Source organism: Balaenoptera musculus, chromosome 21 (assembly GCF_009873245.2).
Source record: "Balaenoptera musculus isolate JJ_BM4_2016_0621 chromosome 21, mBalMus1.pri.v3, whole genome shotgun sequence".
Lineage (NCBI taxonomy): Eukaryota > Metazoa > Chordata > Mammalia > Artiodactyla > Balaenopteridae > Balaenoptera > Balaenoptera musculus.
In genome coordinates this window covers 12,737,758-12,753,752 of record NC_045805.1, presented here as the reverse complement: position 1 = coordinate 12,753,752, position 15,995 = coordinate 12,737,758, and the positions used below count along the sequence as shown (strand labels likewise).

General features: G+C 42.7%; 1 protein-coding gene and 1 long non-coding RNA gene across 4 annotated transcripts in view; one reads left to right on the top strand and one right to left on the bottom strand.

Annotated features, from left to right (window-relative positions):
• Positions 1–2,316: 2,316 nt before the first annotated feature.
• Positions 2,317–9,603, bottom strand: ING2 (inhibitor of growth family member 2). The gene is made up of 2 exons (XM_036839020.1): positions 8,978–9,603; positions 2,317–4,359 (listed from the first exon to the last, which is right to left on the bottom strand). The coding sequence occupies exons 1-2, from the start codon at positions 9,147–9,149 to the stop codon at positions 3,689–3,691; spliced, it is 843 nt and encodes a 280-aa protein (XP_036694915.1). The 5' UTR covers positions 9,150–9,603; the 3' UTR covers positions 2,317–3,688.
• Positions 9,604–9,857: 254 nt separating this feature from the next.
• Positions 9,858–15,995, top strand: part of LOC118888038 — a 29,561-nt gene continuing 23,423 nt past the window's right edge. For 2 of the 3 annotated variants that reach the window (XR_005018225.1, XR_005018227.1), the window contains exon 1: positions 9,858–10,184. This is a non-coding gene — a long non-coding RNA (uncharacterized LOC118888038). Of the gene's footprint in view, positions 10,185–10,219; positions 10,790–15,995 lie in introns of those variants that run through there. The other variant, XR_005018226.1, reaches the window with a different exon arrangement.

Sequence of the window (15,995 nt, the reverse complement as noted above, 5' to 3'; positions counted from 1 at the left end):
CAAACCCTGCAGCCTGTTAAACTTCACAACAATCTTCCCTGCCTAACCATTAAGTCACAGCCCTCACCTTACTCGACCAGCACGTGAGATCACTCCCTTCTTGAAACACTTTCTCCACTTTTGTTTCCGGTGTGTCACATTTTTCCGCTTTATCTCACCGAGAGATCTGGGAGTCTCCTTCGGCTGGCCCCTTTCAAATGTTGGGGTACCACAAGGCCCACGCCTCCCTCTCCTGGAACTATGTGGTTGCTACTCAATATGTGGTCCCTGAACCAGCAGCGCTGGCATCACTGAGGAGCTTGTTAGGAATGTAGCGTCTCGGACCCCATGCCAGACCTACTGAATCAGAATCTGCATTTTTGGAAAACTAGGTGACTCACATGCTTATTAAAATTTGAGAAGCGCTGATCTAGTTACATGAGTGATTTCAGTCACATGACTTTAAACTCCCTTCACAGGCTAACTCCCAAATATTTATCTCCTGTCCCTTCCCCTAACTTCAGCCCCCCAACTCCACGCTGGAGTCCCACTAGAAATCTATCAGGCACCTCGAACCTAAGTGCAAAACACAAATCTTGATCCCTCAAGTCCAAAACCCAAGTCATCCTTGTCACCCCTTTGCTTTCCAATCTCTGGGCCAAAGTCCTGCTGATGGCTGTACCTTTAAACACAGGCAAGAGTCCTACCACCTACCACCACCTCCGCTGCTCCCACCCTAGTCTAAGCCAGCAATATTTTTGGTACAAAGACTTCTGACAGTCTCCTATACCTCCCTATCTTCACCAAGGCTCCCTATGATAAGTTTGCACACATTTTCCATCATGGCTTCCAAGAAGCCCCTCCCACATTACATCAAATGCTCTAGTCAAATTGACAAGACTGTTCTGTTCCTCCCTCCTCTAAATCTTTGCTTGCCTCACTTCACTATTTCTTTCTGGTCTCAGCTCAAGGATCACTTCTTTAGAGAGACCTTCCTTAACCACATTAAGTAGAAGACTCACCTCCCTTTCTACTCATTTCCCCTCTCCTTACTCCGTTATCCTTTCCTTTTGGGATTTAACACCATTACCTGGAGTTATATTATATATATATACACACACACACACACACACACACACATAACTCTGCCTCTAGAATGTCTGGCCCATGAGCAGGGACTGTTTCTTCTTTTTAAACCATCGCTACTTAGAACAGTGCCTAGCACACTAGCACACAAGAAGCACTCAAGTACTGAGTCTTCAAGTATTGTTGGTGGAACTTTTGGGGACGGGGGACAAACTCTCATGTACGTATCCACACTTATATGGGCTTCAGTCACACAAACCTGGATGTAGAGAATCCACTAGTGGTTTTCAATAAGTTCAAATTTTCATAATATGGCAGTGGTTCTGTAACTTTTCTGTACATTACAATCACCTAGGAATCTTTTAAAAATTCTAATATTAAAACTACATTCCAAATGAATTAGGTCACAACTGCTGGGTGGGACACAAGTATCAGTATTTTTTGAAGCTCCTGAGGTAATTCCAATGTGAGACAAGTTTGGGAACCACTGGTATATAGTATGAGTTGGTAAGCACGGTATGAAATAGTATATGAAATCTATTATACTTAAAAAAAGAAATACCAGTCATAATGTTATGCAAACTTAAGGCTTCTATTTCCTGCGTGGTACAGAAAACTAAAATTCATAAAAATAAAACTGTTTCAAACATTAGTTCTCAAAGAGAACACATCTTCCAGGACTTTCCATGCTTGTTTTCCTGTCAAGCCTAATCCAAATTTTGGGACTTCTATTTGTAGGTTCATTTTTTCCCCATATGCTGATGCAAATTTATGTATGAAAGTGTTGACCTGTATGTGAGTCACACCTGGAAGCTTTGGGGGGCTTTGCACATACTGATATTTTTAATGGTGTCAGGTGAACAGCTCTATCCTGGTAACAAGGATATAATCCCTAAGACAAAATGCTATATTCTCAAGAGAGAAAAGGATTTCTTCACAACTCAGTATTTCTTGCTCAATATAATCAACTCCAGTCATCAATCAAAATATCCTTAGGACAGAAGCTAATAAAATACTGTGCATTTACCCGTCTCTAAGCTCACCTTTAAACTGTCTTTATACCACAGAATGAAGGACAAAAAGAATGAAAGAGAAAAACAAGTCCTTTGATTATTAAAATCCTCACTACAGTGCAAATACTGTAGATTTCAAAAGAACCTTGGAGATATTTAAGCCAACTGCATACTACAGGTGAGTAGCCTGACACCCGGATGAGGTGAAATGATATGCCTAAAAGTCACACAGGAGAGCTAGAAGAGAAAAACACATTTTTTTTTTCTTTTTTCCAAACAAGCAAACAGGACTTTTCACATGTTAATCAAAAAGAATCAAGGTCATCAGATTAGGAAGAAATGAGGAATAAAAAGTATGTTACACATAGATTTTAAGGACTAGTCAATCCACTGCCCCCCACTCCTGAAAAACCAAAAAATTCTCCAAATATACGGACATATATCCATCAAGATGCTTACCCTTAAAATATCAGAATCTTGGAAAATTCAATTTTAGAATCTTGGAAAATTCAATTTACAAATACATTATTAATTGCATTGTTATAATGAAATTAGTTCATTGAACGTGAAGACACCAAACAGCACCAATACCAGAAAGTTAAGAAAGTAAATACACTACTACTTAAAATAATATATAATTTCTGATTGGGACAGAAATGACCTAGAGCCACTAGCAAAACTAGTTAAACTACTGTCTGACATAAAGGCAATATTTAAAGACTAGTATATGCCCTCTTCCCGCTGACAGGCCTGTGGCTAGGCGTCCCAGCCGTGGGTCAACATGAAATATATTATTAAATGCCTTTTTAAAATTGCTCAACCTTGAATCATGATACTGCATAACCCAAATTTTGCCAATATAAGCCAACGGCAGCATTTTTGGTATCCTAACTGTTCCTACTTGTCCCAATTAAAACAAAACAACTCCCTTATTAATAAGCACTAGACTGAATGCAGCTATGAAGCAGCAGCAAGGTATTTATAAATGGGCTACTGACAGTGTATCAAAATGCTACTATGGAAAATAGAGCAGCAAATACTCTAATAAGAGCACATTATTCCACATGGAATCCCAAATTATTCGTATCTCTAGTTCCTTAAATTCTTGGAAGACTAGAGATGACCAAGTGTATGTATAAATGGGGCCAGGAAGAGAGAAGCTCTGAATGGTATAGTGTTCATATTTTAAATTACCCAAGATAATCTGAATGCTTACAGAGAACTCCAACTATATCTAAATTTTTTTAAGCACATAGACTAAAATGCTAGCAAAACTTTGGTGTCTACCCCAAAATTAGCATTGCATTTTCAGTGAAAAGGAACTAGGCATGGTTTGTGATCATGGTGGTGATCATATTCACACCACCCTTCCCTGCTCCCTGCTCCTTTCATCAGGTGATCTGAAGACTACCTGGTTTAAAATATTTGGTAATTCAGTGCAGAAAATTAAGGTCACAGACAAAGTACAACAACTTTTAATACACCATTAATACTAATGATTAAAAATTATTGCATAGTCTTATGCATTTACCCTAAAACATTTTCTGAAAGTAAATTCTGAAAGAATTATATAAAAGACAAATAACCCTTTAAAATGCAGATGGCCTTTACTACCTCGATCTTCTCTCCTTCTTTGTCTTTTCAGTACTTTTGTCCATCGTTTTCTCATTATCTCCCCTGCACTTTGGGCAATACCATTTCCCCTTTGGTTTATAGGTAAGTGAGACACATGAAAAGTGAAACCATTCAATTGGACACTGTTCATTGTCACATCCGATCATTTCCCCATAAGACACTTGGTTACATAAACAATATGTAGGTTCATTGGGATCTATTGCAAACTCGACAGGTGAAGCTTCCCTCTCCTGCTTGGCCTTGGAGCGTTTCTTTTTCTTGGCTGACTTGGATTTCTTTTCTTTAGGTGGCTGATCATCACAGTCTTCAATCCCATTCGTCATGTGACACAGATCACGGCTTTCACTGGTTCGCTGTCGGCGGGGTCTTCTCGAAGATCGTTCTGGTTGGCTGGAATCCATCTTTGCTTTATCTGAGGCTCGCTCACTTTCAGCAGGATCTTGAAAACACTGTGAATGTAGCTCCATTTGCCTTGCCCGATTTTCCACCAATTCGAGCATCTGTGTGACAATCTGAATTTTTTCATCTCCCAATTCTTGACTATTGATTAATGCTCTCTGGAGATGCTGCTGGAGGCGTTTTTTCTGGTTTGAATCATCTTCTTTCTTATATTTTTCATAGACATCATCAATTTCCTTTAATGTTTCTAAAAAAGGAAAAGAAAATATATGGTAGCACATATAACATTTTTCAAGGTAGTTATTTTTCAAAGAATTGGTACAGTTAGAATGAACTCAAACCATAAAACCACACTCCTCCATAGTATGAATACATGAAAAACATTTCATTTCCCTTACAAAGACCACATATTATCCAACATGAAAGTACATTTAGAGATAAACTAATAAAAAGAATGAACACAAAACTCTCTTAATACTCATTCGTCTATATTAGAAAGGATAAGAGATGTGTGGCTAATTATTAATCAAAAGTCTTTACTTGGGCAGGAACACTCTGTGCCACTCTAGAGCTCACCCAGTGCCATATCACCTATACTTCAGGTAAACCTCAAAACTACTCTGTATATAAAAATTCCATGCTGGACTCCAGCCGTAAAACTTAAAAAGGTTCCAGGACTAGGCTAGATTACTGTCCAACTGTGTTTACAGGATTTACGGTTCAATCGATGACTTGCTACAGAACTCCAGAGAGACGCTATACCTTGACTTTCATATCATCCCCTGGACATTCTTAAGCAAAGCAGACACAAGTAACTCTTAGTTTCCCATCATATTAGCCTGAATGGCTCTTTTATTTCATCACATGGGAGAGTCTGAAAATCAAACTATTTCCGGAGCAGGTTTAGGTTCAGGTTCTGGCATCAACTGACTAAGCTACTAACAAAATTATAGTAAAGTCAGCATTGGATCACTGTGCTTTTGTAGATAACTCAGCCGTTGGTTCTCAGCTTTTTGAACTGCTGATTTAGATATTGCACAGCATGAGGACCCACTTACATCAATTAAAAATGGCCGAGTCATTAGAAGGTATACAAATATCTGAAAATATAGTTCCAGATGTCACCAAAATTTACATAGATGTCTTATTCAAATCTGTTTCTCATCCTTATGAGATACAATGCTATCTGAAAGAGTTCTGTTTTAGTAAAGGTGGAGAAGCAAAAATTAACTGGAATTTATCACACCCGATGCCATATATCACTGTTCTATCTTCTAATATCACTGTTCTAAAGACAACAGAAATGTTAGACGACCAACACTGGTAGTGTCTGTGAGTAAGGTAACATACAGCAAGTATTCAGCACAACTTGTGAATTCGCGCCGCCCTGGAGAGTGTAGGTACTCACACTTGATGGACAACTATTTAACCCGGGATTCACGACAATGTGCTCCCACACATTTGAGGGTACTCATACCTGCAGAGCATATTTTTAAACAACGTTCACATCTAGCCCATTTGCCCAGCTAGGTATGTAAGTGGATTTCTTAAGAACCCAATTTTCCTCCAGGAAAAATAAGGAAATTATATATTTTCCCCTCAAACACACAAAATGTGAGGTTTAAAAAATAAAAGCAAAACTTATTCCAAACATTCTGTATCGAATAATCAGGAATTAGAAGCTAAATATATTATTTCATAGCAGCACATTGATATTATACATGAAGTAAAAATTCACATCTTTAAGACACCTTAATTACCTGGTGAAATAACACTTACTGAACCTCTTCCATGTGACTTTCTCAGTAATCCCCACAGCAGTCCCAGGAGGAAGCCACCACTTCTATATGTGAAGAAAATTAAGCTCAACAGGTATCAACCCCAGACTTTGAACTCTGCCATTATGTCAGTCTGGCTCTGCCCTTTAAGCGCTTTCTACGCAGCTGCATGGAAGGCACTTAAAATTAAGTACGAAATTTTAGTTCAAAGGTTATTTACCTTTGAACTATGAACGAGAAATACTGGAACGAGAATATTGGAACAAAAATTGAGGTTCTCTAATAACCATACCCCATAATACTTCATTCAGTTGTGAAATTGTTTTCTTCATTTCTCTATGTTTTTAAGGCTACTTTTGAGGTTCTTCAGTAACTTCTGAAAGTGTCTCAAATAGGAGAGAAATTTCTTTGACTACCTATATAATATATATCATCGAATTTTGCTGTAGGTATTAAATCTAAAAACAGGAAATACTTAAGAACTAGCAAAGAAACAAAAAACATGAAAAACCAAGAACACACAAGCATATAAAGCTAATAGAAAACTGAAAGTTGAGCTTAGTAAGCATGTGCAGAGTGAAAACTAGATCACTGTTTTTGTATTACTCTTCAAAAGAACTACAATTTTTTTTTTTTTTTTTTAATTTATTTATTTATTTATTTTTGGCTGTGTTGGGTCTTCGTTTCTGTGCGAGGGCTTTCTTTGGTTGTGGCGAGCGGGGCCACTCTTCATCGCGGTGCGCGGGCCTCTCACCGTCGTGGCCTCTCCCGTTGAGGGGCACAGGCTCCAGACGCGCAGGCTCAGTAGTTGTGGCTCACGGGCCCAGTTGCTCCGCGGCATGTGGGATCCTCCCAGACCAGGGCTCGAACCCGTGTCCCCTGCATTGGCAGGCAGATTCTCAACCACTGCGCCACCAGGGAAGCCCAAGAACTACAATTTTAATGGGGCTAAAATTTTTTTAAATCTCTCGATCTTTCAAGGCCTAATACTGTTTCTCATGTTACCAAAGCTACTTCTATCGACTCTAGATGGTCAAGATGGCAAATTTCCCTGGAACAAATTGCCCCTCCCCAATTCAAATGAAAAAAAAAATAGCTTAACTTTCGTGAAGGCAAACATGTCTTTAAAGAAACGTAAAAGCCTGCAAGCTTTACAAACTTCAGAGTTATGATTATTTGAAAAACTAAAAATGTTCAACATACAATTCTTAAGCACACATGTACAACATACAACATTTTTAGGTTACAATTCAGGTATGTGCTCCATGTCTATAGAAAATACCTTTGGAGAACTTTTATTTAAAGAAACAAAAAAACAAAAAAAAAAAGACTTAAATAATTTAAAAACGAGCATGTGCACCTGCAGCAGCCAGGCTGTGGAGTCAAACATTCCCCACTTAATTGGACAAGTTACTTAAACTCCTTGTAAATTTTAATTTGTCTGTAAAATGAATTTTTACTGCATTGTGAAGATTAAATGAGACAATGTTCTGGACGTGGTGCAGCAACTGACACACAGTAAGTAATCGTATTAATTCGCTTCCCCCCAACAGAGATCAATCCTGTCAGTCATACGGGTTCAAAAGGCAGAAATAAATTATAGGTGAAAAAACACAGAGACACTTCAATGTTCTATCAGGCTACAGGCCCGAAAATATCACCCCAGAAATGCGTTCCTTAGACACTAAATCACAAAACTAGCGACGTGTCGAAAAACAGAAAATGGGTCCAAGAAGTTATCTTTTTAAAGTCCGTATGGCTGATTCCACATTATGTCCAAGGTCTGTTCTTTGATTCAGGGTTATTAAACCAAACGGCTCCCCATTTAAACTCCTCCCCTTGTAGTTACAGGCGAAAGGGCCACCAATGGTAAATAGTAAATAATATTCTCTCTGTAAGAAAGGCTGATTCCAGGGAATCAACCCTAGCTCCTTGGGTCTGACCACAAAGGGTGGCTTTTGCCTCTGCACTTCAACTTGGCGGAGGAGGGACCCAGGGGTTAAGAGACGCCAGGCGGTTGCCCAGTCAACTAACCCACATCCTCCAGGGGCCCGGAAGTGACGCAACGCCCGGAACCTACGCGCTGCAGGGGCCAGCGACGATCACAGTAGCTGACTGTGTCTTTGTCGTGATTGAGTGATTGGGAAAAAGTCGAAAAATCAAACAAACATGTCCCAAATCCCAACACTGACTCCGCTCAGGACGAGCTAATGTCCCGCACGGTCCCCTCCCGAACAGCCAGTGTCGCCCAAGCCTTCCTGCAACCAGCCATTTTCCAGACGGGCGGGAGTGCGCGCGTCCGCGCACCGCCCATGTCCTACGTCACGACCGCAGGCCCCGCCCCCAGCGCGGGCGGGGGGTCCACCCCGCCACACACACCCCTCTCCCTTCCCCCGCGGGGACCCCTAGCCTTTTAACCATTTGGCTGAAAAGAGCTGGGAAAGGCTGTGGCCCGGAACTTTCCCTGGGGCGGGAGAGGGAAAGCCTCCTCTATTCCCAAGCCGGGAGCCGGAGAGCTGAGGGAGGGACCTCCCCGGAGGCCGCCTTCGCAGCCCTCTCGCGCCCCCTCCCCCCTGCACGTTCCAATGCATCTGCTCTCAGGGGGTGGGGGCCCGAGGGGGGGGTGGGGAAAGCCAGGCCCCGGAGGCCAGCGGGAGTCCGGCCGCGGCCGGCCGCTCACTCCCCACAGCCCCCGCCCGGCTGCACGCTCCCCGGCCGAGGCAGGAGGGTCTGCGGCACCGGGCAGGCGAGGGCCGGAACAAATGCTTGCTGCTTAAAATGGCTGATTCGTCTCCACACCAGCTGCAGCCGCTGGGTCTGCAGCGGCGGCTGACGAGCGGCCACCACCCCCACCCTTGAGACCCCCGAGAAGTCCTCGCCGACCGCAGCGGGGGAAGGGAGGGCCGCGAACCCGGTCTCCAGTCCCGTTCCCCCGTCCCACACACCAGACCCCCTCTGTGCAGTCGGGGAGACTGTCACAGGAGAAAAGGAAAGTGGCACTTCCCCGGGCAGGCTCCGAGCGACCGTGCCCGGCGGCCAGCGGACCCGAGTGGGGGAGGACCTTACCGGCAGCCCCGCGGCCCCTACCTTGATATTTGTTGTCCAGCTCTCGCAGCACGGACACGTTCCTCTGCATGTCGTGGGGCAGCGACTCCACGCACTCGAGGTAGTCCTGCACATAGCAGGTGAGGAGCCGGCTCCGCTCCCCCGTCAGGAGCGCGGCCGACGAGTAGAGTTGCTGTTGCTGCTGCCCTAACATCCTGCCGCCGCTGCTGCTCCTCGCCGCCGCCGCCGCCGCCGCCTCCGCATCCAGCAGCCACACATGCAACAGCCACGGCCGCCGCGGCTCCTCTGCTCGGCAGCCCGGCGCCGCGGGGACACCGGCAGCCGCTCGAGAGGGCACAGCCGAGTCCCCCGATCTCTACTCCCCGCAAAAGAAGCCCTCACTCCCCGCCCCCGCGGTAACAAGCCCAGGGGCGGGGCGAGATCGGGGCTCCCTCCTTTTCCCCCTCCCTCCTCAGGACTAGAGCAGCGGGGATCCCCCCAGCGGAGCTGGCGCCGGGGTCCCGGGCGTTGACACTTCCTGTCCCCCTCGGAGTCACCAGATGCTACCAATGCCGTCTCGTACCTCGGATCCCCATGACAAGCCTCTCGCTGGCCCCCTTCCTCCCAATCACCCTCCGTGCCTGTCGGAGAGTCTCTCACTGGACCGCCCCCGCCCCTCAGGCTGCGGCCGCCTCTGCGCCTGCGCAGGACTCCCTCCTAATAAGGCCGGGGGCCCGCCCCTACCGCCCAGCCGAAGGGTTCGCATTCTCCCGCCTTCCCTCCGCCACCCGGGCGATTGGTCTGTCAACTCTTGGCCCGGGGGGAGGGTGCGGAGGGCGGCCAAAAGGTAGGCTGCGCCCCGCCCCCTCTTAAAGGGGAAGCACTGTCGGGTCCGCCTCTGCTCAATGTCTGAATGGGACTTGAGAGGGCAGGTGGCTGACCCCTTCCTTCCGTCCTGCCCACAGGGACGGGGAAGCTTGGCCCAGCTCCCTCGGCGCGGTGTTACCGACTTTTTCCCCATCAGATGGATGCAGCGCGGCCCCTCGCGAGCCTTAAAAGGAGCAGCAGGCGGCCGCCTTACGCAGCGACCCGGAGGGAGTCCTGAGGGAACTACGCGGCGGGCGTGAGGCGAGCGCGGCTCCGGGCATGCGCGGCGGCTATGTGCCCGTCGGGCCGGCACCGCCCTCTGGCTGTGTCTTCCTCCCGCCGCGGCCTTCGGGCTCCCGGAGCACCGGGGCTGATCGCCGAGGTAGGCGGTGCCCTCGCGGCCCCCTGCGTTTCTTTCTCCCTTAGTCCGTCCGCTTTTTGAATCTCCCTCCTGGCTTCTGCGAGCTCCCGCCCTTCCGCAGACGCGGGGGTCTCCCGGCGCACCAGGACGTGCAGGTTTTGTCCACCCTAGGGCTCCTGAGGAATCGCGTTAGTTTAGGCTCACTCTGCCCCATACCTGTTTGTCCGACAGACAACCTTTAAAAAAAAAAAAAAGTTTTCCCTCCGGGGATCAGAACGTTTAAACACTAAACGTAGGCAAGGGCTTCCTGGCGGCCTGAGGGGCACCACCACCTTAACATCTACGTAAGACTGAAAACCACTGGGGGCCGAGGTCCAGGGGTGATGGAGACGCGAGGACCGAGGATGGAGACCGAATCAGGAATCAGGCCCACGTCGTCATCTACGTGACCGGCCGACAGGGTTTAATTCCTATCTGGGGTTAAATGAAATGCCAAGCGGAGGAGTTGATTTTAATTCCAGATGGACTCAGTGTATATAACAGCGTGTATTTTTCAAAGAAATGGGTGTAAAGAGAAAGAATACGCGGAGAATTTTAACGGAATGCCTATGTAAACAAGCACTATTGTGAGTAGTACATTTGAGTTAAAAAGAAAACATGAGGGGGCGATAAATTGGGATTTCTCCTTATATCCAATTGGTTTGCAGCGGTGGGGCACCTGTATGGTGACCTATTTAGGGCACTTTTGAAACAGCTGTTAATAGTACGTTACCACTGACAGGGAAAGAGAAATCTAGACCTTGATCTAGAGGATATTTTAGATTTCAAACCGGAACAAAGCACTCTTGGAAATTTGAGTCTTGGGAACAAGATAATATGGCTCAGGACTCAGAGATTGTCTTGTATTATTATCCTGTGACACTTGGAGGTTTTGACCACTTGAATATTTAGTCAACCCAGGCAGTCCAGTGTCTTGTATTTCTGAGAACCGTCTAGGGATTTTCTTGTTGTCATTCTTTAAATCAGATTAACCAGCCAGGTCTTGTCAAAAAAGTCACTGTTAAGAATTGAATTTTAATCACCTTTTACGTAAACCCTACTATTTTTGTTTACTCATAGATTTAAATCAGCTAGTTTTTATTGAAGGCCCAAAATAATGCAAGATGCCTTATTATTTACTGATTCCGATTAGACACAGAACGCACATATGGGTTTTATTGAGCCTGAGAAGTGGTCTGCAGGCAGATATAACACATGGTTTGAGACTAGAAGTGAGAAAACGCAATGATTCATAATACCTAGAGCACTCCTTCCAGGAACCATGAGCAGGATGAGGAAGGAAGGATGAGTATGGAAGTGAAGACCTTTTAGAGCATTATTTTGACCTTTCATAATTCTGTTGAACAGGCTGAAAGGAAGCAAAAAGTCTAAATAATGATTCTGCAGCTTGTGTTGATCTAAACCTATAAAGAACACTCTCATATGGTAATCTATGTGTGTATGTGAATTGTCAGACATGTGCTTTTTTTGCTGTAATAATTTATAAAAGTTAATCAAAGACTTAACTCCTGCCGTACTTGTGAAAGCAGATTGTGAGGAGGGTAAAAAAAAAAATCACTATACTCCCCAAACTCAGCCCTTTGACTTTGGTTATTTATCATGTCCTTTTCTTTTTAGTTATCACTTAACTGGAAATTTGGGGCCTTTTCAAATTCGGTTCCTGTACCCTGCTAAATGCAATATTTAAAAGTCCCCAATTCTCCACAATATAGAAGTTAATTGGTGATATTTAATTGTATGAATAAAGCAAAAAGGCATCTTATTTGCTCTTCAGTATATTTTCTGAAGTAACCTTAAAAAAGATAAGTAACTGACACCCCCAAATTAGTAGAACTATTTGAGGTTAGCTTTAATTTCTAAATCAGTTACTGTGAGACATCCCTGGTAGAAATGTTTAAGAGATCTCTGGTAGGCCCTTATTTATACTGTAAGGGGAGGGGGGACCACTTCAAACTCTGATGGAAAACAAACTAGCAAGTAGTTCTGAAGGTTTCCTAAAGATACCTGCTGAGAAGATTCAGCTACTGCTTGAGTCAGGACAATTAAATTTGAAGTCCTTTTTTTCTTTTTAATATTTTTTAAAACTTTATTATGGAAAATTTCAAGCACACACAAAAGTAGAGGTAATAGTACAATAAATCCTAATATACCATTCACCCAGCTTGAATATTTATCAATATATGGTCCTTAATATTTCACTCCCTTATCCTTGCTGGATTATTATCATTTTCTCTGTACTTTAAATATGAACGGATAAGAGAGAACTTTTTAAAAACATCCACAATACCATTATCCCATCCAAAAATTATCTTACTGTCATTTAATATCCAGACAATTGAAATTTCCCTATTGTCTCATTAATATTATTTTACACTTGGTTTGTTCAACAGGATCCAAACAAATTCCACACTGCATTTGGTTAGTGAGGTCTTTTCTAAACTAGTAAAAGGCAGTTAATTCCCTATTTAATTCAGGGAAGCAGATAGCAATGTTTTTTCTAAGGAAGATATTTGGATTGTTAAAAAGCACTGTTCAAAATGTAGGGAAATTCAAGAAAATCACTTTAAACAAAATCCTCATATTGAAAGGTCACCAATTGATAGCCCACTGTAGAAATGTAATTATACCTAATGCAAATAAATAAATCCTTTAAAAATCTAGGCATTTGCTTTAGAGTGTAATTTGTTCTAGAAGGTCCAAGTGAAGCACTTTAAATTGTACTGAAAAAACCTGAAACTTTAAATCAATTCATTAGTACAATAGGCGACAACAATAACCACAAATACTAACAGTCTACATCTCCACTGAGCTCAGTTTTAAAGCATTTTTGATTGCTTTATTGCATAAGTAGTACAACTTAATTGTAGAAAAAAAAATAAAGCAAAAAAGAAGACATATAAAATCACTAAAAACGGGAAATAAGTCTTCTTGGTATCTAAGTATACTCCCAAGATGATTCCATTTTAGTTTTTCTGTTTTAAGGAAACACTTTGTCTAGGACTAAAGGACAAAGTTAAGAAAATACCAGAGTCTCGAGATGGAATATTGCTAATATGAGTACTGTTAGCCTGTACATTTAGTTTATGAGGTAGGCAGCGCAGATGGGTGTATACAATCAATCATACTATGGGTTATAGTACTGTGCAGCAATTAGAATGACCACTAACAGCAAAAGAGGATCCTAAACCTTTTAATGAAGGTACTGTGAATGACTGGGTCTATAGTCATAGAATTTTCAGTATGATAAAATGTCATTCCCATAACCAAGAAGAAGAGCAAACACGTATTATCCACTTTGGTTATCCCAGAGAGAAAAATAACACGTATGGTATACTTTGCATATTGCTGACCAGAAAAACATTCAATTTTCCCTGGATGGTTACCATAGTTACATGAGCCGTTTATAACATCAAGAGGAGGAACTAGGTCACAGTATTAAAGGAGTTTGAATTATGCAATTATGTTTCCTAAAAGCAGGGGAAAGGGTTTAAAATTTAGGGGAGAGAGATTTATACTAATGTTCAAAATTGAAATTCTAGTCTAATTTTGCTGGTGAAACAATAAACCTGTCTAAAATTAAATGGTTGATAGTGTAGGTGTAAATAGTTTAACCTGTACAAATAATGTAATAGCTTGATCCATAAGTGTGATAAAAGAGATGCCAGCACATTCTGTCCGTGTCATTACCCCTTTATCTTAGTGAGCTACCTTACCTTAAAATGTTTTTGTAGATAATCAATAAACCCAACAATAGCCTAGAATCTTGGAGTAGCCAAAACATGTAAACTGAAGCTTTGACCTCTTACCTTTGCAAGTTTGAGATTAAAGCTTGGTACAATGCCTGTCATATGCTACTCTTAATTTGTTGTAGAGATTTTCCTATTAATTTCATCAAAGGGACAGAGAAGGGTGGTAAAGAGGGAAGGTGTTGAAAGCCATGTTAGCATAGACTTCATCCTCTTTAAATTATGTGTGTTTCTTTTTTTTACTAAGAACCTCAAAAAAGATAATTTTATTCAAGAACTGTGTCTGTTGTATCAGAGCCCTGCACAGTGCTGAATAAATAGAGGTTGGATGAAGGAAAAGGAAAAGCAAAGAAGGGGCTTCCCTGATGGCGCGGTGGTTAAGAATCCGCCTGCCAAAAAAAAAAAAAAAAAAAAAGAATCTGCCTGCCAATGCAGGGGACACGGGTTCAAGCCCTGGTCCGGGAAGATCCCACATGCCGCGGAGCAACTAAGCCTGTGTGCCACAACTAGTGAGCCTGCACTCTAGAGCCTGAGAGCCACAACTACTGAGCCCACGTGCCACAGCTACTGAGCCTGCACGCCACAACTACTGAAGCCCACGCACCTAGAGCCCGTGCTCCACAACAAGAGAAGCCACCGCAATGAGAAGCCCGCGCAGCACAACGAAGAGTAGCTCCCACTCGCTGCAACTAGAGAAAGCCCGCGCGCAGCAACGAAGACCCACCACAGCCAAATAAATAAATAAATAAATTTATTTATTTAAAAAAAAAGAAAAGCAAAGAAAAAACTTCATCTCAAGGTTGCACAATTTCAGATGGTCATTTTTAATCTTCTGATCACTATAGACTCATAGACTTTGTATAGCTAAAACTAATCTTAGTTCAGTGATTTCCCTCAAAGGAAGAGAGAGCAGGCAACAGGCAGCCTCACTGAGTAGCTGGATGAGCCACTGCTGCTGATGTTAATTCATCATAACCATCATGTCTATAGGGAAGGAAGGGGGAGAGGTTGAGAATCCCTATTATAGCTCACCTCTAGACCAATTTTTTTTTTACAGGTGATAATATGGGGACCCAGAGAAGTTAAGTAACTTGCCCAGGGTCACACAGCAATTCATGAAATAAGTGTACACCTAAAAATTTAAGAGTGAAACAAATATTAGTTAATCTTAGCTGATAATCATTGGAAAGGAGAAAAGTACCCATAGAAAAAACAATTAAGAACTTGGGATATTATAAAATTACTTTTTCTGAGAAGTCTTGCAGCAAATTTGACAAAATTACCTCTAAAGGAAAATTAGAATTTCCTGAACAATAATTTCCAAAATAATCATAAAATCAAAAGTACTAGAAATCATGTATCCTTTAGACATTTATTTTCAAGGGCAAATGCCTTTTGCCTTCAGCTCTAGTTAAAATAAGAATGGTTTTTTAAAAATAAAACTCATGCTACTGGTGAGGAGCTTTTTGATGAATCTTTTGTTCCTTGTAATGATTCTAATTGATTACTTAATGAGGCTTTATTGGAGCTATTGTTACATTAATTGCTCTTGGCAAGGTTAATTTAATCCAGCACTTTGGTGAATATTGATTTAGCTTCTGAGGGTAAATTTTAAAAAATTGTTTATCTAATTTATTTCTGTAAATTGGAGTTCTCTGACTCTTTTATCTATGGAAACCAGTATATCTCGCTTTATTCAATATATCTTTCTGGAAAATTGTGTTAAAACCTTATTTTGCTACAAGTAATTTTATAAATTTATTTATTTTATTTATTTATTTTTGGCTGCATTGGGTCTTCGTTGTTGCACGCGGGCTTTCTCTAGTTGCTGCGAGCAGGGGCTACTCTTTGTTGTGGTGCGCGTGCTTCTCACCGTGGTGGCTTCTCTTGTTTCAGAGCACGGGCTCTAGGCGCGTGGGCTTCAGTAGTTGTGGCTCGTGGGCTTCAGAGCGCGTGCTCCGCAGCATGTGGGATCTTCCCAGACCGGGGCTCAAACCCGTGTCCCCTGCATTGGCAGGCGGATTCT